The sequence below is a fragment of the Oryzias melastigma genome, linkage group LG22 (assembly GCF_002922805.2).
Source record: "Oryzias melastigma strain HK-1 linkage group LG22, ASM292280v2, whole genome shotgun sequence".
NCBI lineage: Eukaryota > Metazoa > Chordata > Actinopteri > Beloniformes > Adrianichthyidae > Oryzias > Oryzias melastigma.
The window spans coordinates 15,429,516-15,454,869 of NC_050533.1; the positions used below are offsets into that span (position 1 = coordinate 15,429,516).

The 25,354-nt window shown below is 41.2% G+C and overlaps 1 protein-coding gene across 4 annotated transcripts; it reads right to left on the reverse strand.

Moving 5' to 3' along the window:
• Nucleotides 1-557: 557 nt before the first annotated feature.
• Nucleotides 558-12,621, reverse strand: LOC112147493 (bcl-2-modifying factor). Of its 4 annotated transcripts, none has more exons than XM_024273968.2 (4): nucleotides 12,236-12,621; nucleotides 10,498-10,680; nucleotides 9,695-9,897; nucleotides 558-4,490 (listed from the first exon to the last, which is right to left on the reverse strand). In XM_024273968.2, exons 2-4 carry the CDS (start codon nucleotides 10,667-10,669, stop codon nucleotides 4,374-4,376), a joined length of 492 nt encoding a protein of 163 aa, XP_024129736.1. In that variant the 5' UTR covers nucleotides 10,670-10,680; nucleotides 12,236-12,621; the 3' UTR covers nucleotides 558-4,373. The 4 variants fall into 4 exon arrangements, with proteins under 4 accessions (XP_024129736.1, XP_024129726.1, XP_024129717.1 ...); XM_024273958.2 differs by having other exon boundaries at nucleotides 10,498-10,696; nucleotides 12,236-12,605; XM_024273949.2 differs by lacking the exon at nucleotides 12,236-12,621 and adding an exon at nucleotides 10,754-11,176 and having other exon boundaries at nucleotides 9,695-9,867.
• Nucleotides 12,622-25,354: the final 12,733 nt, after the last annotated feature.

A 25,354-nucleotide genomic window follows, 5' to 3' on the forward strand; every position in this document is an offset into this window, starting at 1 on the left:
ACTTGCTGGCAAAGACAACTAATTCAATGAATGTGTGAAACTTTTAGACTTTTAGATGAACTGAGTCTTCAGTCGTATTTTGGTGCAAAAACTTCAACTAATATGAGTTAAATTCTTTTTCAGGATGTTTTCACACTACATGACTAGGTTTTAATTTGACAAATACTACACTATACTTAGTTTGGTCTTGTTCTACACTGTAGTTTAAGGTAAGGAGCAAATAAATGTTCACTTTAATGCTAATTTCCAACAACTTTATCCAGTTTTTACTTCTTTTTGATTTAAAATGTAGTTTTTTTTCTACCTAAAATGCATGTGACTTTTGATACACATTCCTGTTGGGTTTGCTTCTGCTGTTTGACTAAAAAGTCCACCTGATAGTCACCTTGTTTGTTTTGCATCAAAGGTTGGTGGACAAACCGATGAAACAACCTCTGGTGTGACTGAAACCAGTCTAGTGTGAAAGCGTTTTCGTAAACACTGTCTGTGACCTACAAAGCCAGGTGTAATGCTGCTGATATTCCTCATTAAGAAAACATGAGTGAACCAGACTCCACTTGACATTGTCAATAAAGTTTTATTGAAAAAAGTACCAATAAACAACAAGAAAATCCAGGAAAAAAAAAGATTTGTAGAGCAAAGCTCTGTATGTACAGCATATTGCACTACATAACAAATGTTCTTTACTTCCATATCATATCAACAACCAAAATATATATATTTATTATATAAACACGCAAAAATGAGTGCACAGTAAAGTCTCGAAAACACACAGCCAATGTTTACAAAAATGCTACATTTTCGCTGGGTCTCATTTCTTGGTATAACAGAGAGTGTGTGATAATCAAGACTTCATTGAAACTGAGCAGTTAAAGGCATATTCAAGGGTTTTAAGCAAAACATGTACATGAAATAAAACAAATTTGCAGGACTTACGAGGCTACAGAAAGCCAGATCAACCAAATCATGACTTATTTGGGTTTGCCTGACTTTGTGTATACATCAGATACCAGGAATGGTCCAAGTTTTTTTTAAAAAATTCTCTCTACTTCGTGGTTTTAAAAAAGATCCTGCGCGAAATAAAACAAGATTTTACAACCGTGAAGTGTCCTTAAAAAATAGACAGTTTCTCTTCACAAAATACAATCTAAAAAAAAGTAAGAAAGTCAATAAAAATTAGATAAAAAGTCAAAAAGTTTCTTCTATTTTTTTCGTAAGCAAAGCAACTTCCATTTAGGGAAAAACAGGTTTTAAATTGATGCTTTCCATAAAATACACATCCATTTGTGCATTTTAGGAACACCACTAAGAACATTTTTGTTTAAAAAAAAAGGGGCACTATGGTGGCTTGTTTCCCTTATCAATAAATCAACAGGCCTGAACCTACAGGGTAAATGTACAGATATACGACTGACATGCGGCCAGACTGGCCCAAAAGAACGATCCAGAGTATATACTATACATTAACGCACAACAGGAAAGAGACCTCAAAGTTTTAAAGAAACAAAGTACTTTCCAGTGCATTTTGATTACAACACAACCATTTATCAAAAGGACTCACAACCGTCCTGACATCCTGCGACTTGGGGGAACCTTAGCGGCTGCACTTTTATACTCCTTCCCGTCATGACTCTCATTATGGGATGGGAAATGACTCATTGGGTAAAAGGGATTAGTCATGATGTGTTGACAGACTGTTGAAACTACTGCATGTCTGAAACCACATACAGAGCGGTGGTGGGGGTGATAAAACGGGTCTAAATTTGTTGGGGTGGTTTATATGGAAAATTGCAACCTTTTATTGTGAAAATCTCCCTCCCAATGTTTTTTTTATTTATGTTAGGAGACGTTAACTCATGTGAAGTGACAGAGGGGTTTTTATGTCCTAATAGCAGGTTTTTCCCCCCCACTGGAAGAGGAGCGATGCCAAAATAAGAGTATCACAGGAAGCGACGCGAGGCGCAGTGATGACCAACATGCTGCGCGGGGTCAAAGTCTGAGTCCAAAACAGGAAGAAGAGAACAAGCAGTGATTGCACACACACATGTATACAGTAGAGATGGGTAACTATTACCAAAAAATCAAAATAAATAAAAGAGAAAAACAAAATAAATTACAAAGAAAATATGCGTCATGAAGGAGCAGCACAAAGAGGAGGTCAGGAGCCATTGAGGAGGATGGGGGGTGGAGGGACGAGGCGCTACAGAGGACTGGCTCAGCGTTCAGGATCCGCAGGAAACTATAACCACAACCGCTTTCAGTGCACCTCATACGCCTCATACTCAGAAGGCCTCGTCACCGCCACAACCAGCAAATCCGACTCCTCAGTCACACAGGACAGTTGCCTGAGGGGGAGGACTCGTAAATGACTTTATATCACTTTGGATTAGGTAGGGGGGCATTACTCTTCCTGTAACTGTGTAACGGATTCTCAAGGTTTCCAGTAGCCAACGAAATCTGTCCCTGAGACGTTTTGAGAGTTAGAAAAAATGCACAAACTGATTGGTGCAGTGATAAAGTTGACACATGTGAGAGGTGACTAATTCCAGCACAGACCCCTGACGTGTGCTGCTCCTTAGATTCAAAACATCAGGCAAGGTAAGGCGAGAAAAAAACAAAAGAACAGCATTTTTAACAGTGTTTTGAAACATATTCATAGAAAAATTACAGTCTTTATCTTTCACTTTTTCATTTCAGAAACTGCTGACCCATTGTTGGTTGTGCTCGCATTATAGATCCTAATCTGAAAATCAGCACCAACAACAACAAAATATGACGAAGTAAACCCGGCAAACATGTCCTGAGTGGAAAAGAGATTTTGAGTTTGAATTTTCTTTCAGAAAAGGGGAAAAGCAAACATTGTTTTGCTGGAAGCTCCAACTCTTAACAGACAAATGGAGAAACCGACTTCCACTTCAGACCCGGACTGTGCTCAGTCGGGCCTCAACACTGATCGGTCGCCTTGAACCAGTACATCTGAAATGTTGCGCAAATGAAAACCCTTCATGCAAGACAGAAGTTGACTTGGTAACAATCGGAACTCTTCAAAAAGGTGGAAGTCTAGTGCAAAAACAGTGGATCCACAGCTCCACTTCAAAGGGCATGGAGGTCTGAAAACAATCACATACACGAGGATGCAGCTAAGATAAAACTATTTGTTAGACATTTTGGGGGAAAAAATTACAAAATAATAATAAAAAGAATCTAAAAAAACACAATAGAGTTGGCAAACTGAATTATTTTGGGAGGATTGCTCCTTTTAACAGTGTGCTTTAACCTTTTGTTCGAATTTAGTGCATGGTGCGTTGATGTTTTACAAGATAAAAATAAAAGCACCCCATGATTTTATCATTATGTCTTTAATGTGCTACAACTACAACACTATCAATCCTCTGTTATAAATCTGTCAGTCAGATTATCTTGACAAATGCACTTATATTTCTGAAAATTAAGACATAATAGGGGTCCTAATGTTACTTCAAAGGGAAATGGTAACAAAGGAATAAAATCTCGATTTTAATCAAGTAGTAAAGCGGTTTTATTTACCAAATTTACAGTTTTTTCCGACTGGAATTGTTGCTGCTGAATGGTTTCTTTCCTTTTTCGTGTGTTTATAAAGACGTTTTGTTTTAACCAAAAACGTTCTGAAAAGTCTTAGATTTGAGCTCATAATTGATCATTATTTTACAGTGGGACAACTTTTTCATGTGCATTAACTTCATGTCATTTCAGTTTTTTGTCTTAAAGTAATCAGGGTTGTCAATTTATGATTAAAAATAAAATAAAATGTATAAGTTGATGATAAAATAATGAACATCCCGCTGAGGTGGGGTGCAAAATGCATTGTTCTGAGACGCTGCGTCTTTGGGAGCAAATAAATCCATTGAACTGATCCAACTGAGAGGATAAAAAAAATATATATATATTAAAAAAAAAAAATCACACACCCTTTCATTTTCTTGTTGTGTAACTTTTTGCTTGTTTTAAAAAATACTCAATTTTTTTCCTTCTTACAGAAAACACTGAATAAGGCATCCCCAGGGTCTGCAGAGGTCATTTATCGTGGGTCTATGTTTAAGAGTGCAAAATTGACAACTGTACAAAACCAGCACACCACATGTATGACAAAATATCAACATTGTCCTTTAGAGGGATCTTGGGAGGATTATGGCATCTTCTTGCAAGAAACGCACGTGACCTTGTAAAAAAAAAAAAAAAAAAAAAAGAAAAGATGGATGTCTCCGTCCCGCGGCGACCTTTATTGTCTCCTCTTTTTTCTCCCTCAAACAGACCCGTGTTATATTTGACAGTGCCAACAGGAGGCCAGTTCCTAACAGAGATGAAGGCATCGGACATAAGGGGGTAAATCCCCCTTACCTTTGTCCTGCACCCCCCCCTCCAGCAATAAAGCCTCTATCCAATAGAAGGCTGACGAGGGCCGTGGTGAGGCGCCACCACAGCGGCCCCTGGTTCCTTTGGTTTTGATGATACTGAAACGACAAATAAAGAGAGACAAATTAAAGACACGTTGGTTTCCTTTAGTTTTGATTAAACCCAGTTTAATTTTCCTGTTATTATACTGCTGCTAAAAGTTACTGTATTTTATTTATCCTACATATAATATTCTCTAAACTAGTATTCATGCATTTTTCTGTCCTACAACAACTTTATGTTTAAAGTGCATCAAAATAAAGTTAAGACAGGACATGCAGAACAAATGTTCAATAAACTTGTTCAGTTGACAGACACAATGGACCAAAGGTATGGACAGTGGACGGAAAAGCATATTTTTGGGCCAAATGGAACCCCGTACGGCCCAGCCTCAGCCAGACTCTGCCTTCAGAGACCACTAGGTAAATTGAGTTGGAGACCCCTGGTGTAGATAGATGAGGGATGGGAAGTGGGGGCGGACTTACTCCGCACCAACAGTCCTGCTCATAACTCAAAGGCAAATTTCTAATGAACTACTACAGCAGAAACTGCTTGACTATTTTGGCTAAAAGGGGCATAATCAAAATAAAAAGATGACTGGGATGCATTTCAAAATAGATCACAAGATGATCAGTTTGGGACTTTAAAACCATACATTAGGACTTATTTTGACTGTGATGTTAGCCGGCAGAGAATCAGAGGCTGCGACTCCTTCCCTGCCTGCTTTTCTTCCTGACTCTCTTCTCTCCTCCACACGCTCCTGATCTTCCCAACAGAAAGTCATAAAAAACAGTCATCAAGCAGTTCCAGGTTTTTCTTTTTTTTATTCTAATCTTTCTGGCAGAGGCCGGCAGCTGAGGAGGAGACTCCCAAAGCTTTGCGAGCCAATTGGATTGTGTGCGATTAGAGGGATAATGCTATCTCAGCCATTGAGACCTGAGATAAGATAATTGCACCAAATGGGATTAAGGAGGAGGAGAGGGGGGGTTCTTGATGAGAGGCAGGGAGTCTCTGGAAAACCTGTATCTGCATGACAGAGCTACAGTAGTCCAGCCGCTCATCTGACGACAAAAGGCAGACGCTGATAAAGAGTGGGGCTATTTTCAACCCGTAAAGTGAAAACGAGGAGTTTTTATGACCTTCTTGAAAGCTATTTATTCTGTTTCGTGAGCCAAATGTTGGATGTTTACTTGGCTCAACGTGGTGCCTTAACCTTGTTCTGGTTAGTAGCCAGGAACAGTGGTACTGGCGGGTTTCTATTGCAGACTCTTATCAGTTGCATAAGCACTGACGGGTTCCCGACAGCCTGACTTTATCGTACCTTCCACTTGCACTGAAAAGAAATATGGAAATGACTTCCAGGTAGTTGCATGTTGGGGCAAACTTTCGCTATAGCGACAGAAAAGTGCACTCTATAACATGCCTATGCCTTAAAGCTAAATGGAACAAGACCACAAAAGAGGAAGTCGCAGGTAAACTAATATTCACGTCGATTTGTAACCTCTGATGATGATAAGTTTCAGTGTTATTTCAAACAGGCTGCAGAGCACCAAGTGGAGTTTCTTTACCATCTACTTGAGAGGTCATACGTCTTTACAGACAGAAACAAATTGTACTTGTGACCTTTTACACTCCGCTCTGGCAGCTTAAGTGATACTCAGATAAATAGTCAAAGACAGAAAGGTGAGGGAAAACAAAAGGTGTGTGTGAGGCTGTCACGGCTCACTCGTGGCTCATGCTGCCAGCTGTCAAAAAAGGATTCCAAATTTAGCTCCGGACAGGGAAGCCAGATTCTCTGTGTCGTCACTCTGACACAAGCCTGATGGGTTTTATCAGGGTCCACTGCAGGCTGTCTGTTAAGACAGCTGCTCAGAGGCCCGGCTTTATCGTTTGAGTAAACAGCACACCCTTTATAGAAAGAGGCTCCGGATCAGCCGTATCAGCCAAAAGAGAAAGGTCAATGCGAAATAGACAAAAACACACAGGCTACCGACAACATCACTCAATGAAAAAGTAGGGTTTTTTGGGGTAAAACCTTTTTTTTAACAAGCTATGAAATGAAAGAGTGCCACTCTGACAGCAGCAGAGATAAACGGACACACAGCTACAGGCGATATTCAGCCTCGCTTTCAACACCTCCCCTCCAAAGCACCAGGAGTCGTCTCTCTTAAAAAAACATGCGGATGAAACCCAACTCTGCTCCTTGGCCTGCACAGGCTGGAGCGGTCTTCCTGCCATTGTGCCTGTCATTACAGCTGTGTCTCAAATGGCTGGCTGGCTAATGTCAGCCGTGCTCTGGGGACCTCGGAGTCCCCTCCAGCCCTCTCTGACTGAGGAGTAATTTATCTGTCAGCATCCACCAGCACTCCTTCGCTACTTAATCCCCCCCCTCCCTCTCTTTCACCAGGGGACCCGATGGAGGACGTTTACAGCCGTGCTGCTTCAAAATCCATCAATGAGACGGCACTTGGATCGCCCGGGAACAAGTGTCTGCGCTGAAAACTGTGCCGTATACGTTTCCAACTATCAGGAATCGCATAAATCCAAAACTCGTGGCGTTTTTTGATTTAGTTGAAACACGTTCCCAGTGGTCTTTTAATTATGATTAAGTAAATAATTTAATTATAATTAATTAGATTTAGCCAAAATCAATCAAACTTGTGTCATTTTTTTAGGACATAATTTCTGCAGAGCGGCAGGAGTTCTGAGTTGTCGGCAGAAAAGTTGGCGGTGAGTAATCATCGTCAATCTGTTTACACACTAGCTCACATAATAAAGAAATACTAATTTGTCCCTATGACAATTTTTTGAATAAAAAAAAGTTCCCAGTCGTGTTTTAATTATGATTATGACGTTTTTAACCTAAATCCCACAACTTAAATGTCTTAAAAAGCTATTTTTCATGTTGATCTGAAGCTTCTGTTTCCAAAATCTCCTCTGAGGGGGCGTGGCTTTTGGAGGTGAGCTGAGTAGCCCCGACCCTGATCCCCCCCCTCCTGTTTGATTATCATAGCTCTGTCTCGCTTGCGTAAATCTTCACTGCTGCTACTTAAAAATGTCATATCGGTAATGTTCAGCCGTATGGTTCTGATCCGGATGTCAGCTCAGACGAAGAAGCGAAGATCTTCATGGACAGAACTTCCTCCAAAATCCTGATTCTTTCTCCTTCCAGTTCACCAAAGACTCTTTTAGCTAATTCTTCAATGTTTATTGACGTTGCTGTGACCAATACATTCAATCCATTAGGTTCTCAGATCAGAGTTCTTGATAAAATAATCAAAGCTAACATCAAAATTGTCTTTCATTGATTTACAATCCTTTCCAACTGCGGTCAAATGAGCCGCCGTTCACATTTCCGTGGTCACATCAAGAAGCTCCGTGGAGTCTGGTGGAGATTTTCCAGCGTTCTCAGTCCTGCTACCATAAGTATTGGATGAAACTCACACAAAAAACCAAGTGATGACTGATTTGACCACGGAAATATGAACGGCAGCTTATTTGACTTTAGTTGATGGGACGATGCCTCTTCCCTTCTCCAGAACCTGAGCTAGACACGCTAGCCATTCAAACAGAGCATTTCTGCAACAGTTTGATTGACAGCGAAATACTTTAAAATGCAAAACAAAATGATTTATTTTTACATCTGTTCACTTTCATAAGAAAAATGCCACAAATACATGTTAAAAACTCAAAAAACCTGATTTTCATCGGAGGGGGGCTGTAAGGCGTCAAGACTTGACAGTGACATGTAAGAGCGGACAAACGAGTCTGGGGGAATTTGTGCGCGGTTGTTTACTCGCAGTGCCATCAGCTACGTAAGTGGAGCTAAAAATAGACTGCAAAAATGACAACGTAACTGTGCACTTTACTGGAGGTGACGTTCTGCAGAAAAAAAAAGTTGGCAGAGGCAACGCTTGGCCTGGGCTGCTTTCTTAAGTAGACATACATGTCTACAGAGGATGCAACACCACAACGCCGTACTCGCTCTGACTCTCCTCGTTGTTGTTTACTCTCGCCGCAAAAGGGCGCACACAAGCTACTTCCTCATCGCCTGACTGACTGAGTCCAGCCTGGGCCGTGCGTCACAGCATCCCAGCCCGGCACACACAGAAACCATCCTGTCTGACTGTCTGTGCGCGCCCGCCAGTGTCACAATACATGAGTCACGCTTCGCTCGGGGTGGGTATAAATAACATCTGCTCGATAAGCGGATGAGAAAATAAGAAACTGTCTTGCACTCCGTAGCTGCGGTTAGAAAAAAAAGTTGCAAAGCAGAAAAAGGGGGTGTGAAGGACAAAAAGGTGCTTCTGACATGACTATCTTAAGGATTCATCTCCAGACCTCCAAATCCTTCGTATGCATCGCGCCGCCCGTAGCCGCTGGCTCTTCTTATCTGGCTGTCTGGAGGCTCCCTGAAACCCACAGCTGTTTTCCTCGGAGCTCACGTGCTGAGCTTCGAGTTACAACATGTTTGCCTCTTCCTGCCACTTCTGCTTTTTCCCCTCTGTGTCAAATATGTGACTAAATATGTGTCACAGAGACCGGGACTCTGCAGTTTCTAGTCTTCTAGGTAACGTTTAAGAGCCAAAAAGATGAAATAAAAGATCCGTGCAGACAGTCGCCCTGACACCAGCCATCCTCAGTGCCACTTCATAACACGGCGAGGAAGCAGAGAGAGGAATAAACAGGAAGAGGAGGCAGGGAAAGGGCCCGGGGTTGGCGGGTAGGAGGGGGGAAGGGCTGTCCTGCATCGAGCGGTGTCTTTGGGTTGAAGGGGGTGGAGGGTGGGGGCAGGAGCACTGGGGCAGTTCTGCAAAGACTTTCCAAAACAAACAGGGTCCAAACAATATGAGAGCAAACTTTTGACCTGCTATTAATCACCGTGAGGAGCAGGTATTTAAAAAAAAAAGTATGCAAAGTGAGCAGAGTCATTCCTTGTTTTGCTGGAAGGGCAACTTGACATAAAACAACAGATAAAAACCAAACTACCTGTAACCAGATGGACCAAGATGATCGGATGAAAATGTCTCTCATGCTAAAAATTAAATGTATTAATGGCATTTAATCCTAATCTAGTGGAATCCAGAGTGTAGAATCTGAGTCAAAGGTGAAATCTGTCAGGGAATCAGGTTACCCGGTGCACGGCACAATGCTGACATGTCAAATGTAGAAAGTACTTGTTTGCTGACATTATCTACCAGGAAATCAGTCCTGAGTTTTTACTGTCAGCAGGCTTTTTTTTTCTTTTCTCTCTCCTCCTCACCAGTTGTAGGCGTTCCCGGTGAAACTGGTCCCCTATCAGCTGGAGTTTCTGTGCAATGCAGGCCTCCGTGCTGCGTGCCGCAGGCTGCTGCCGGGGAAGCCGCTCCATCCCGCCCCGCTCCGCTTCCCTGTCGTGCCGCCTCGCCTCAAGATCCCCAGCAAGCTCGAAGCGTGCTGGGAAGTGCAATCGAAAACCTGCGTTACCTGTTGAGTGTCAAAGCTGATACTTAATATCTCGTAAACAACGTGTTCAGTGAAAAAAAAAAACTAAACACAGAACTGAAACCTGACAGACCTCTCTTTATTTCAGGTACCAAGATTTTTTTTTTTCCAAGTGCTGAGTAATGTCTCTTAGGATAAACAGGCTGCCTGGCTGACAAACAATTGCCCCAGCTGTTGTTTTATTGCACATAATAGTTTTATAGGTCACTGACACACAAAAGGGCTTCAGCAGTTAGTTGTTATGGAACTACTCCGGCATGATTGCTCGTATGTGGCGCCAGCATAGCTTTGCTGCTACTGATAATGATTTATCTGAGGAGTTGATGCACAGGTGAGCACTGCTGTCACATCTTTTCAGTCCCTGGCGCCTTCTGAATAGCAAAGCAGCTGGTTACACGCCACAATGACCATAAAAAGTGAGTTTGATGACGACTCCCAGGCGCCAGGCGTGAGCTCCAGGCTGCAACACTGTTGCGCATTTCTCACATTGAGTGTCACATTATAGAGTTTTATAACTCTGGTTATCACACTGGGCAATGTTCCTTTTTTTGCTTTTGAAAGACAGTGTGTCATCAGCCTCACCGTAGAAAAGTGGTCTGGGCTCCTCTGCAAGTCCACAGAGAAGCATGCCGTTGTTTGGTACCAGGGCAGGACCGGGCGTCTGCGTGCCCCGGTCTTCACACTTTATCTTCCTGACCGCCGTGCGCCAGTTGTTGGGGTCCGGCTCGAACACATCGTCTTCCTCATCGTCCATGCGGGGGGGCACTGTAAGACGAGCGACCTTGAAAGCGATACGGCAAATTAACAACACAAACCAAGGGCATTCTCTTCAACCAACCTTGAATAAATCTGATGATCTCAGACGCATTCATTATCTGCTTTTTTTTTCCTCCAAGGCACTCATTATCATTATAGACAACCTGTCTGGCCTGTAAGGAGCACGGTCCGATCAATGAAACCACGGCGGACGGGGAAATGAAACGACTGCCGTGCTTTCTCTGGAAGTGAAGAGCTCAGCGCTTAGTTAAACAAATGAGTCTGTTCAGCTCGGCGAATAAACCACACAATTCAATGTGGTTAGGAGTCAATCAAGCCACAGTAACACAGAAGCTCATTTGGTTAACTCTGTAAAAGAAGGCATAAAATAAACAATTTTATGTTTCAATTTTATTTCCCAGTTTGAATGAAAACAAAAAAGTAATCCAATAAACTGGAAAGCACAAAACGAAATCTTTAAAGTCTCTGATGCCCTGGAGTTCACCCTGAATCCAGATCTGTGTCAAGAAGTTATCAAAACATGGGGGGAACTTGTGCTGCCTCTACAGCAAAACCCACGTTACCACTGAGTTGTAAATACAGGGTTACACTGGTATCACGCTTCCAAATTAGGGATCACAGCTAAAAAGGTAATGACAGTTTCTGAGGAAAGTCCTACCACTTTCTCTGACAGCTTTCCAGCTCCCTGTGGACTTTTTTAAACTTTTCACTCGGCTCCTGTCTGTCCAGACCCAGACACACGTGTGAATAGTCAATGACAAACTAGAGGTTTTTTTTACTACTGATTAAAAAAAAAGGCAAAAAATAAACTTTATGTATATGAGTATTTTCTGTTATTTTGACTCCAAACACTTTTGTGTCAGGCAGTGGCTCCCCCTGCTGGTGAAGACGAACTTCCAAACAAAAGTCAATTATAGTTGGACTTGTTTTGGAGCAACAGCTCCGGGACAGATGCATCTTCTCTGCCCACAAACAACACGACACTCCCTTCATTTTAACAGTAAACTTTCAGTGGCACACACTTTTGCTCAATTTAGCTATGTCAACATTTCAATATAAAAAAATAGTAATAAAGTTTTACTATGCAAGTCAATTATAGAGTAGAATTTAGATAACTGTATCATTTAAATTACAAATTTAAACTTTAAAAGGGCCAAATGTTAAAAAATATAAAGCAAGTTGTTACGTTGTGTGTTGAGTGCTACCAACAAAACGTAACATTTAAGGCGGAAATGTCGTTATAAGCGGTTATTTACGTGCTAGTATGCGTTTTGTGTTGAAAAAGGTGTCATGTTTGCTTTAGTAAAGTGCACACATGACAGAGAGCCGCCGCGCTGACTCCATTGGTGCTGTGTCAGCCGGGAAAGCCGGTATTTTCAAATCTCTACTGTACGACAGAGGAGCACCGGTACACCCAGCGCCGCTTCCAAATGATACTAAACAAAAATGCTGTTTGTTTGTTTGTTTCATGAGTTTGTTTTCATCAACTTTTAAAACTTCGTTTCGTTTAAGCTAATGAAGCGACTGAACGGGCTGTTCTTACCGAAAAGATTGGCGTCGCTTCAAACACTTGTCCTGCACTCCGTGTGTCAAATGTGGCGAAAATTTAAAAATAAAAATAAAAAAATGACTCCGGGTTTTAAAAATCCTGCTAAATCAAGCGAGTTTAGTCCTCCACGACTACTTCCATTCTGCGAGCAGAGCTGCTACGGCCGGACTCATTTCGCCGACGTCAGCCTGAGATGACTCCGCCAGCAGGGCGGGAGCTGAATTTTAGTAAATAGAGGGTGATTTACATCCGCGCGCGCGCCAGCCAATGGCTGCCTTTGTTTATATGCCTCCGCCGCCGCCGTGTTTTCAGACACGTGGAAGGGAAATTCCCCGGAGCACGAGACCGCTTTCACGCTACTACGCAGCTCATGTGGTCGAAGGACGCCTGCCTGTCCTCCGCTGCCTCCTCTCTGACCATATCAGTGGAGGCAGGGAAAGACATCCACACAGAATATGCTTTATTACTTACTTATTTAGTGCCACGTCTTTTTTAAGCTCTATTTTATTTCAAAACCTATTTAAAAATACACGTTTTTTTAATGACACACTTTTATTAGTCAAACATACTTTAATTTTGAAGTTTTATCCACTTTATAAGAATATTTAATTTTATTGTCTATTTTATTGAGAAAAAAATGTCTCTAGTATCGACTTGACTACTCTATTAAAGTTTTAATTAATAATTAATAAATTAGCACATCATGTGTAATTTTGGTGTAATTTTGGTTTTTAGGTGAGTTTTCTGAGCCAAAACACCCCCAGCCCACAACATATTGCTCCATCAGTCACGTGATCAGAGGAGCGGCGAGTTGTGCGTGTCAAGGTATGTATGTTCACACCGGTCGTATTGACTTGCGTTGAGCCACTTTCAAAGACAAGTCTGTGTAAACGCACACCGAACCCACTATCTGGATTTGGGCATCCACAACTCTTTTTAGATACAAGCACAAGCTTTACATACAAAACTGGCGTTCATTGATCACATGGTGGGAGTTCAACAAGTTGAACTTCTTTACTGCTAAATTACGAAAATACTGAACTATGACCCATCAGGCCCCTTATGGTTACCTTTGGGCTGAATTGGTGGGCCCCAGGCGGGTTTGTCTGCAGGTTCCATGGTGGCCCCATATATGTTTGCCCACACTGGCTTAGATGGGGAGTCAGTGATCTGGGCCCCACGCTAACCAGCCATCCAGTGGACAGCATAGCGAGCTAACAAGCTGCTTGGCAAACAGTGTAGCGAGTTAGCGACTACTCACACCAAAGCCAAATCTGATTTCTTGCCCTACCCCTCCAATTGTAGGGTTATGAGAAGTTGTAGGGCTGTCCGAAATTGTTTTTTTTAAGGACTATACCTCTCCGTTGAGGTATCTACCACAAGAGTGGACTGTGTGGCGCTGAGAAGAAATGCATTTCTTCACCTGGGTGTGCTCTGAAGCCCAGAAGTTTACATTTAAATGTAAGTAAGGCCTTTTTGTTTTAGCACAACCTTTTTAAAGTCATAAAACCAATGTTATGCTATTCCAAGCGCTGATAGCTCTGCGCTAACGTAGCTGACCATCGACTATTGATGACATCATCGAGTGGGAGTAACATCCAAATTGAAGACACTATTTTTCTCAACCTTATCTGTTTGGAGGGCTAAATGTAGGGGTAGGGAGTAGCCATATGGGTAGGAAAAGAATTCGGATTTGGCCCAAATCTCCTCCAACCGTAAGTAAATCTGTCAGTAAACACCATATTAGCACATTCAAGAACCCTTGCTCAGTGCATTCTTGAACGCGCGACACATGCCTGGTGTAAATGTAACATCATCCTAGCAACGACATGAGTAAGTGATTTGAGAAAGAACATTTTTTATTTTATTACTAGCCTTGTACAATAAAGTTGTTACCTGGTGGTATTTATTGTTAGGATAACAAATAATATGTCTGAGAAAAAAAAAATCACCAATAATAAAATATCAGTAATTGAATATTTTATGCAAAAAAGTAACTGGTATCAAATTAAATTGTAAGTGTGGTGTTGCCCATCACTACCTGACACACATAATCTGTATGACTAGAAACAAAGTACCCTTATCTACAGTTAGTCTGAACCTTCTCAAAGTCCATGTTGGGTTGATTGCAGGCATGTTTATATGGGCTGCAGGTGTTCCCCTCCTCCTGTCACAGCGATCAATAAAGCTTAGGACAGCTGGAGCTGAGGCCGGCCCTCCGCATACCCACACACACCTCCTCCCCTAACTCCTTCTTCTTCTTCTGTCTCCCTGCCCCTCACCTGCAACATCCTGTTCCACCACCCAACAGCGCAAGAAGTCACGGCCCTGTGCACCGCTCTGTCCCCAGCTGTGGTTTTAAAAGATTTGGGTTTAGCCCCCCCACCCCTGACAGCCCCTCTTTACTGGTGGGGCTCCACACAGTCAAAGAGATGCACTGGCCGGTGTGTGCGGGTTGTAAACTTGATCACTTCTTGCATGAGTGGCTGCTGTATGCAACAATGGTCGCAATCTGGCCAAACAAAGGCGCCCCCACAATACAGCCCTCCCCCATCATAGACTGACAAGAATACACATGTAATTACAACACGGTCCTGTTGTTGATTATTGTGTACATGACAATTATAGTACAGTCAAATTTGCTGCAGTCATTTAAATCTGTATATTAATCAGTTTAAATTTCAAAATTAAAGAGTGACTATCATTTATTTAACATTTTAATCACTAATTACGCTTGAATATATTAACTACAGAATTGCCGATATTAAATTCAGCAGATGTGATAAAAAGTGAGAAAACTATCTCTTTGTTTTAAAAACTCAAACTCAATGAAGCAACGATGCATACAAGATTTTTTTTTTTTAAAAACCTCACGACATACGTTTGCTTTGTGGAGATCATAAAAAAAGTCTTTGAGGGGAACCCAATGAGAGAGGGCAGACTCAGGTTTATGTTACATCAGAAAGGGTTTCTGAAGGGCAACACACCCGCACAAAGGAGTGCACATACCTGCAGACCCATAAATGCACATACACACATGGTTGCACAATCTCATGCCCTACATCCTCCGTAACCTCAAAAGCCCATTCCCCCCCTCATCACTCATTCTCTATTCTCGGTTGTGCGCACGCTTGTTGTTACAAACGCTCCCCTCACGTCAGAACGTTCTCAGCAAGTGAGTCTTGCCTGACAACTAGAAAAGGAGGGACTTCATTTGCTCCAGCTGGAAATGTTCCATGGCAACCGTGTCTTGACTGAAGCCAGCTTGGTTGAGACGTGTGCCGACTCGGAGGCGGAGCACACACAAGAGCCTTAGCTCAAAACTTGATGGATCTTCTGCAATCAATATATCACAATAAATCTCAAACTACAGTCAACAAAATCCTTTTAACTCAGACATTGGATGGAGTTCCCTCTGCAGATTTATTAGAAAGACTCAATCAGTAACTTGATAAAGACTAATGACTGTGACCAAGACTAATCTCATATGTGTATAAACACACTAGTATGCTTGTAAAAGCCTGAAGTTTTGTTGGCCGGCCGTATCAGTAGTATGATTTTATCTACTATTACGAATGGAAACAACTACAAATAAAATAACCACGTATTTAACAGCCCCTCACAGCTCACATTAAGTGTAAACACACTGATAACATCAATTTTTAACAGACTAGAAGTCACAGTTTTGCACGTGAATAGTGCTGTGGTCTGGAGGCCTGTTATGAAGCGGTGACACTTGATCTGGCCACTGTAACTGAGAAACTTGACAAATAGTCACCTTTGTAAGGGTTGCCTGCTACATCTCAGTCTGGCTACAGATTGCAGGCCAAATCTCACACTTGCTGAAAATGACTTTGATACAGACGTGGTTCTAAAATTAGAACTGAACCAAATGTAGAAGTGTCTGAAAATCTATGTAGTCAGCATGATTCAACAGGGAAGCCAAACTGGTCATATGGAGCAGTAGTTCCCTGCAAGAAAGTGTTCTATCTTTTGCATCATAGTGGATGAACTTTGGCTCACTTTTTTTCACAACACTGTGTCACTTCACTGTGGTTTGACTGCAGCAGTGCTTTACTCAGGCTGTGGCATGAACTGTCTCCTTTATTTTTCATCCTCCGTGCCTGAGGCCATTGTTCTCTTACATAACTTGATTTGAGTCAAGTCATAGCACTTGTGGTTGACTCAGAGTTACCTCCACCGGGTAGTAGAGGTGATTAAAAGTAATGTATCAATGAATAAGCCCAAATGCACGAGACAGCATTGTCACACTGAACTGTTAAGGAAGAATGGGATGACTCCCATATGCAAAATAGTGGAATCTTGTTCTTAGGCATAGTCTATGTTCTACTACATATATATTTCCTGTATCCATATGTGAAGCAAGGCTGTAGAGCAGGGGTGTCCAAAGTCAGTCCTCGAGGGCCGGCCTTCTGCTGGTTTTCCAGAAACCCTGCCTTATCTGCTGCTGATTACCTGGATCAGGTATGTTTGGCCATTAAGGAGCTTCAATGGCAGGTTGGTCTGACTCTGGACCTCGAGGACTGAGTTTGTGTAAACCCCCCCCCCCCTAATCCCTAACTATTAAAAAACTACATAGTCAGTGACTATATAGTGCGCTGGATTTTAAAGGTAATTTGGACACGATATTCACTACTCTCCTTTCGTTTTTCAAAAAACCAGATATGACGTCATCGATTTCACAAAGTGAAAACCGAATAAAAACGAACATTTCACAGTGTTTATTTATGACTCCACTGTGTTCTGATGGTGAAAATGTGGTTAGTTTATTCAAATGTTGCATTTAAACACGTTTTTTTATTTGAAATTGTTCGAGCGCAATGCATTGTGGTCTATATCCACTAATCTAGTGACCATCGACGTACGCTAGTGTTTCGCAAAGACTTCTGGGAAATTTCAAGTTTTGGAATTAGTAGATTCGGACAGCACTAGAAAATGTCGAACGCACTACATAGTGCACTATATAGTGATTAGGGGGGAATTCAGACACGACCTTGGACACCTGCTGTAGAAAAAAAACAGTTTACACTTAAAACAGAGTCCAAATGTAAAGGAGTTTAAGAACTGTCTGAGTGTCCAAAAAAATGAGTGTCGGATGTCTCCATGTGTGCATGTTTCCATGTGTACATTTATCTCTATGTGTGGTTATATGTGTGTTTTATTGGTAATAACGTGGAATCAGAGGGCTATAACAGAAAGTGGGTGCACTGGGTGTAGGGTATTTATAAGGCTTCTTCTCACTCCCTTTCGGAGATTTCTTTGATTTTTTAAAAATCTTGTCCTATCTTTCTTGTTAAAATATATGAACAAAAAAAATATCCTATTTAAGTTTATTCAATTTTTTTCTTTTGGCAGACTGAGGTTACACCTGCTAACCTCTGTGGAAGAAAGTGACCAAAAAAACTCAATTGGAATTTAGTCCTTTTAATAAAAGGTTTGATCAGACTCGTTCAGAGTTTTCTGGATCTCCATCATGAAAGACAAAACCATTTAAAATGGATTTCACAAATATAGTCCTTCAGGTCAATGTTTCTCAGGATAGAAGAACGCCCCAGGCTTTAATGCCCAAATGGTCGTCTTCACCAAACCTTCACTTTGAGTGGTCAGTCTCCATGTTCCTGCACCTGCAAGCAAGGTAATTTATGGCTTTTTTTCAAATTTGCTGATTCAACTGGTCTGGAGGAGCTCCGTGTGGGTTAATGTAACAATGCATTCATCAATTTGTTTAGAACAAGGTATAAAAGTGCAACAAAATATAAAAGTATTTAAAAGAAATTATAACAAAATATATAAAAAGTCTAAAAAAAAAAACTTAATTTGTATAAAAACCCTCCAGCACTCGTTAATTGTGTTCAAATGAAAAAATAAACACAAAAAATGTCAAATTACATTTAAAAACCCAGAAAAAATGGCTTGGGTTTTCAACGGTTACATTTTTTTATTTTGATTTATTTATTTAACCTTTATATTTCCAGGCAGGACAGATTAAGAACAGCAATCTTACTTTTAACTGTGGCCTAGCAAAAGACAAGACTTTTTAGATAGAATAGAATCAGAAATAAACACGTTCTAAAATATAAAACCCTAAAATTGCAATGAGTAACAACAGCATTTATGCTTAAGATGGTTTTTAAAATCTGCTTGAGAAGTAAAAGTGTCCAATCTGAGAGTTTTTTTGGAAGTCATTCTAGTCTCTGGCTGAAGCAGATTTAAACGACACAGAGCCAAGTGAAGAGTTTGATTTTGGGACTCTTAACAAGATTAGATAAGTCTAAAAATGTTCAGATCTTTTTTTCTGTAATTTGCTGATCCTTGGTCACCGTGTGGTTGCTCAGTCAATGACTGAATGTGTTAATTTCATTCTTCTTTATTCTCGGCTTCTTTTCCTAAAGCAACACTAACTTGATCTCCAGTCTGCCCGCTACAAGTACTGTCCTGGTATTGCACAATACGCTGTGCTTTACTGGGCAAGTCCATCACTTCAAAGAGTCCAAGTGGTGCTTTGATGCTGAGCTTGTGTTAAAATGCAAAAATCTGCCTTCAGGTTTTATTCTGTCAAAGCAATTGGTTATAACTAATAATAGATGTTGATATAAATGAATATGTGAAGCACAAATAGACTCTTGGATGAGTGTGTGAAAGTGCTGATCAGTTTTCCAGCCTTGGAGAAACAAACAAAAAAAACACCCTCGGAGGAATCTGCTCCACATTCAATCACTGCAGCTCAAGGCAGACATGTCCTTCCAGCTCTGCCTCTCCCTGTGAAGTGCAGCGGCTCTGCAGCGTCCGTGCTGCACAGACAGGATGAAGACTTGGGAGTGAGTCAGTCTCACACCAGGGATCCGATAATCCAAAGGCTCCTCAAAACTAAACACAGCCCTTCAGGCGTGCACAAAGGGCTTTTCTCCTCCATAAAAGGCATAACACTGGTCTTTCAACACTTTGAAATGCTGATATTGTTTTCCAAAGGATTTTCGTCATCCTTTCAACATGAAACCCCTCGGGGTAATAATAATAGAAAGACATCAAATAAAAGCAGCAGATTTACTTAATATTTAATCACTGTTAATCATTAATCAATTAAAATTAAGGTGATTACAATCACCGCAGTGCTTGTCGGACACTGAAGACTCACCACATCTTTAGGACGGAGTATTTATTTGCAACTTAATTAACTTTGAATAGCTCAGAGGCTGCCTGCTGCTGTGTGTAGGTCCCAGGTTAGAGGCTCGCAGGCGACGTTTGCAAAAGCAACATTAATGGCATCTATCATCAGCTACTAATTATGCCGCCTGTGGGCCCGACTGGATCTGGTTTCAGCTTTGGGCTGCAGCCACCAAACACTTAGCATTCATATTTAATCACACCTCATTATCCAGCAACAATGTAGGAAAGAGACAGAGACTTTACCTGATATGCCCGATAGACACATACAAACAGAAAAATAGATCTCCCCCCCAACAAGGGTACCGGCACCTCTACAAATATACGGGAGCACTGCCGCTCAATGTGGAGGACTCACGAGAAATTTAGTGCCTTCTCAGCAAGTTTCATGTGAGAGCCTTTTTCTTTTTTCTCTACGTTCCGGTTCAGAGAGCAGGAAAAGAAAAGAGAGGCTAATCCCTTACGCTCACAACATCTGGCACTTTGTTGCCGAATTATCAGCTTAGAGTCATCACGATGCGACGCTCCTCAGGTGTAAGTTAAGTCTTGTTGGACATCAAACATAACTTTAGTCCGCTTAGCCCACCTGTTCTTGTCATCATCAGACAGGTGAAACATGCCGTTCCCTTTCAAAAAAAGCTTTCCTGTGGATGGTTACAGATGTAAAAACTTTGTCCTTTGTCCTACCCATATATAGAGTAAGAAGGGACTTACAGTATCTGATGTGCTTCAGCAAGTCTTTTCAAGGGGGGTTTGAGCAATTTGTACTTAACACTGCTGTGAATAATTAGCACTAGATCCAGCAGTAGATCGTAAGCTCTCGGACTCCCGCCAGCTGTAACAGGAGAAGCTCCTGAAAGATGCAGTAGCTATTAAACAAAATATCCTCTTTCTTTGAGCTGTGAATCAACAAATCTTTGCTGTGTGTATCTTTGGGAAATTTGACAAATATATGAAGTTTACACATTTAAAAAAAAATACTTTTATGTTTAGCAAAAAGCAAAAAAACTGGAAAGAAAATTTAATTTTTCTGTTTAGTTGTAGGTTTATGCTATTTATTAGCATCAAATTATGGCAAGAATAGCTAATTTTTTCACTTCTTACTATATCTAAAAAAATCTTGCACATTAATCTCCTCCATCTCATGTTGTATTAACAGTCAACCAAGCACGGGATCAGAAAAAATCCAGTTTTATGCTATAACTTAAGACGGTCATACTCTGTTCAGAGCATAGGGATCATAGCAGAAGTGTAAACAAAACATTTAAGAGTCATCTGACCCCATGCGGGGACCAGTAATCAGTAAGTGACCTCAGACACATGCCGGCTCTCATTTCTTATCAGAAGGCCGTCGACAATGAGAGAAAGTCCACAACCGGCACGTATCTTCTCCTCACAACTCCTGAAACTATACATTCAATTTATAGATGTGTATATCCTATATGTGCATGCTCAGATCCAACAAGGCATCATTTAAAGTTTTTTTTAAACGGATGAAAAGCAACCTCGTATAGAATTTTTAACGTAAATTAAAGTTGTTCTAAAAAATCAAACCAAGCCTCACTGCTCAGCATGCGTAACACAATACATTAAAGGTTTCACAGGCTATGACCTTGAATTATTCATTCAACAAACAAAAGCAGACTGATAGAAAATCAATCATTCAATCCGGGTCTGAGTCTGTTGAAATATTAGCTGATGAGTAATGTATCACCCCATGAATGCTCCTTCATGTATATTTCATAAAAGATGTACGCGCTGATCCAGAGTGTCACTTATGAGCTTGTGAGGGTTTCTGAGAGTTCGTTTTGAGCGGAATTGAGAGTTAGCCTTCACGCTCGAGTTCCCCGCGTCAACTTCTGTCTTCAGAGGGTGTCTTCGACCGTTTACAGGAAGGCCTGTTCGTTAGTGACCTCCTGTCATGCATTACGTGACCCCCCCACCCCTTTCCTTTTGAAGGGTGATGAAGTCAGATTCCCTAATCCACGGAAAAATCCTGTCAGTCAAGCTGGACGAGTCATCAACAACCGCAGCCACATCACCAACCTGGGAGAATTCCACCAATGGGCTGGACGCTCATTCAGAGGTTTGTTTATGGGATAATGATAATAGAAGGAAGATTGATTGCTGCAGTACAGACACTAATGGTTTGTAAGTGATCACCTTTAAAACCGGAGTATGTATTTTTCAGTTCGATTAACTAGTAGACACTCATTATGATTGCTTCTGTGTTGCGCCGTGAGTGCTGCTGATACTGCTCTCTGAGTGTCGGGAAACAATCAATGGGCGGCTTAAGAGCAGCTGCATATGGGACCTCATTGTTAGAATTGAGAGTGGGCTGGAGCTAAAGGACAGTACCAGTGGGTGATGCAAAATCTCACGGTCCTCCATCTAGGAGTAAGGCTACGTTCACGGCCCTCGGCAATGTGCGTCTAAGCGGCTACTTCCAATGAAAAGTCTATATAAACTAGTGCTGTCAGTCGATTAAAAAATAATCAGAAAAATTACACTTTTGGATTGTAATTTATCACGATTAATTGCAATGTTTTACTAGTTAAATTTTATATTACAAAATGCGGCTTTTGATTAAAAATAATATTTTTACGTCATTTTTTAATTCATCAAATATTAACTCAGATATCCCAGAAGTGTATTTGTAAGCACAACACACATCAACAGTAAGATGAGTGGAACTGTAAAGAGTTTTATGTGTGCAGTTTTACTCCAAAAAAACATACAGCCATAAGAAACAAAAACTAAATGGACTTATACCATAGTACGGGTGAATACTCGATTCTGATTGGCTGCTGGGTGTGGATGCACAATATATGTCTATGATGTGCACCTAAAAAAAAAAAGAAATTTAAAAAAAGAAACGAAAAAGAAGTTCCGGTCACATAGCCCAAATGTTCTATATCACTGTGCTGGTCTCTAAAACAAATTTTTCCTTCATCTTCTGGGCAAAAACAGACGGTAAGAGGTGAACTTTCTCTCTAAACTGGTTAACTCGTTAACATTGACTGCCCTAATGTAGACACACATTCAATTTAGCTTTATTCATATAGCCCAATATAACAATACAGTTGTCTCCACGGGCTCCACACTGGTATTTGTACAAAAACATGAAGTCAGTCATGAAATATAAACGATTACTGGTTGCTAAACGAAACTAAACTAAACAGACTAGGTTAAACTGGGCATCCCAACCCTTAGACCCTCGTAAATGGTAAGGAAAAACGCCAAAAAAAAAAAAAAAGATTCCGGGAAAAAAAATCTCAGGGATGTTCACATGAAAGAGGGATCCTCTCCCAGGATTGACAATCGGTGTACCAGGACTGTACATTAGAATTAGCTTATCTAACTCTACAACTATATGTTGAATAGTGCAGCAGATGGGCTTCATCCAGATGGAGCTGGTACAGCTGGGGGTGTTAGACGAGCCAGAGGCGGGGTCCACTTCCAAGAACAGGAGCACAGAGGAGCCACTTGGAATCTCTCCCGCTCCGAGACACAAGACGAACCAGAGGACATAAACGGGCATTTAGAGTTTCTGTGTTCGTATATATCCCGGTTACCCATGGCTACGCACGTTTCTACCACCTTTTTCAGACTACACGTATAAAGCAAGTGGCCACTGAGCATGCGTCGCAAGTTAAACTTTGACCAATCAAGGACTCTGATTTGGCAGTGGCGTATGGATGGCGTCCCTTTAATTAACAAAAGTACCAACCGTTAAAATTAATAATTTTGGCTTGTGCCCGGACAAAATTATATGACATTTCGTTTTTCAAATATCGTAATAAAACTGTGAAAGAAGGAGCCTGGAGCAAGATTTCCACCTTTTTGCTCCAATCCCCTTCCAACTGTAGGTAGCAGAGGAAACAGTAGCTAATATAAAGATAAAAAAGCCCCTCCTTGTTTGACCAGTGTGAACAGCATGGACTGAACAGGTTCAAGAATGTGTGTTTGAACTCACAATAAATGCCAGGTGTAGCTTTACACAGCAATGCCATAATAATTAGCAACATTTATCTAGCTTTTGAATTGAAGCTTTTGATGATAAGCCTTCTCAGTCAATAGCAATGAATATTATGAATGAGATCACCATCCTCTGTAGTCGTCAGCCAGAACAGAGGATGTTGGTGAGAATGGAAAGAGGCATTGAGACTAGTTTGTCAGATGATGCCACTTAATTTGACGTGAATGCTGCAGAAAACAAAAGAGAAGTAAAGGGATGCAGAGACACGATTTAAGCAGCTTGACCAAATTCCAGGAGTATGAGGTGACCTGATGCTGACTGCCCCACCAGGAATCCCTTTGATAGTGCTCCTATCTGCCCAGAAATCAATACACGGCTCTGTGCTGATAAAAGAGCGTGGCTCACATCAAAGCGAACGGCTGCCACAAGCAGGAGGAGAAGTAATAAAATGTCAATTATTAATGGAGGAAAAGGGTCCCCTTTCAAGTGGGAGAGAATTTAGATAATGAAATTCAAACAAAATACAGCATCCACAAAATAACAACCTCAAGGCTTTCAGAATTCTTTCAAAAAACTAATTTTGAAGTCACCTCTGGAGCGAGACAAAGGGTCGCATTGTGCGCAGGCGCCGCTGCTCAGACAGCATTTTTTTTAAAGGGATGCAATCACGCATCAACAAGAAATTTAGCCTTTCTGTAACCTGCTGATATCACTCAACAGCTGCCAAGAGTGTGAACCCATGACCTTCACCTCCACATAACCCCAACATCTGTCCCGGCAAGCCACAGACGCACCAATCCATATTCACGTGCACCTGAACTTTCCACACCTCACTGTGCCTCTCAATCAATACCTTACCCCAAGAGTGGCTTTGTTCTTTGATATTTTTTTAGAACCAGCTGACAATGAATTCCATATCTTTTGATGCGGCGCGTCAGAAGTTGTGATTTATTGATCAAAATAGTTTGGACAATCAAGGAACGGAGAGCGGGGCTGCCTCTAAACTTATGACCCCTCTACTGTTGTTGGACTCCCAGCTTCACATATTCCACAACACGACTGCCATGTTAAATATTTATAGGCAGAAAGTCAACATATAGATTAGCATGCATATTTAATATAGGTATGCCCATATGTGAGATAAATCTACAGTGCAAAATATATATATTTTAGCTTTGCCCCAGGGCTTCTGATCAGTTTTTTTTCCTGCTGTAGTAAAGAAAAAAGTTCATCACTAATAAGTCTGTGTTTTTCTGACTTGCTTTTTCCTTGAAGCTGACATGAAAGTGTGTTATTGATTTCTCAGACCAGACAAATGAGCGGTGAAGTTTTCTCTCAGGTCTGGAGTCTCTGCTGGAACACAGAGGAGGTCATGTTTGTGTGCTTCATCTGCCTGATGAAAAAACAAAACAGTTGTGCTACTTTTAAAACTTTTTTTAAAATCTTTCCATCAATGTGAAGTGAAATTCTAAGAGATTAGCAACATGCATGATAAAGCCATAGATTTGGCAAATGGATTGATAACACAAACACGTGTTAATGGCTGAAGGAGCAGAGGGAGAGGTTAACTCAGCAGGAGTGCAGGAGTGTCTCCCTCCGCCTGGTCTTTTTCCGCCGTCTTTTCCCTTTATTAGGCTAACACGCCGACTCGCAGAGTCTGTGCTGCCCTGCAGGAAACTCCTGACCACCTGCAGCTGGAGAACAGCCCCGCACCCCGGACAAAAGGATCTCTTAGGAGTCAAGCTGGGATGCCTTTACACCCACTAAAACCTGGCAACATACGAGAGGGTCACTCCAGAGAAGTGAAAGGACAGAGAGGTTTTTGTCTCATTTGAATTAACACCACTGTTAGAAAACATCTAAATGGAAACACAATATAGGAGTTTTTAGATGTAAATGTTTTGCATTACTAAAAAAAAAAAAAGTTACAAGAGTTTTTAAAGAAAATA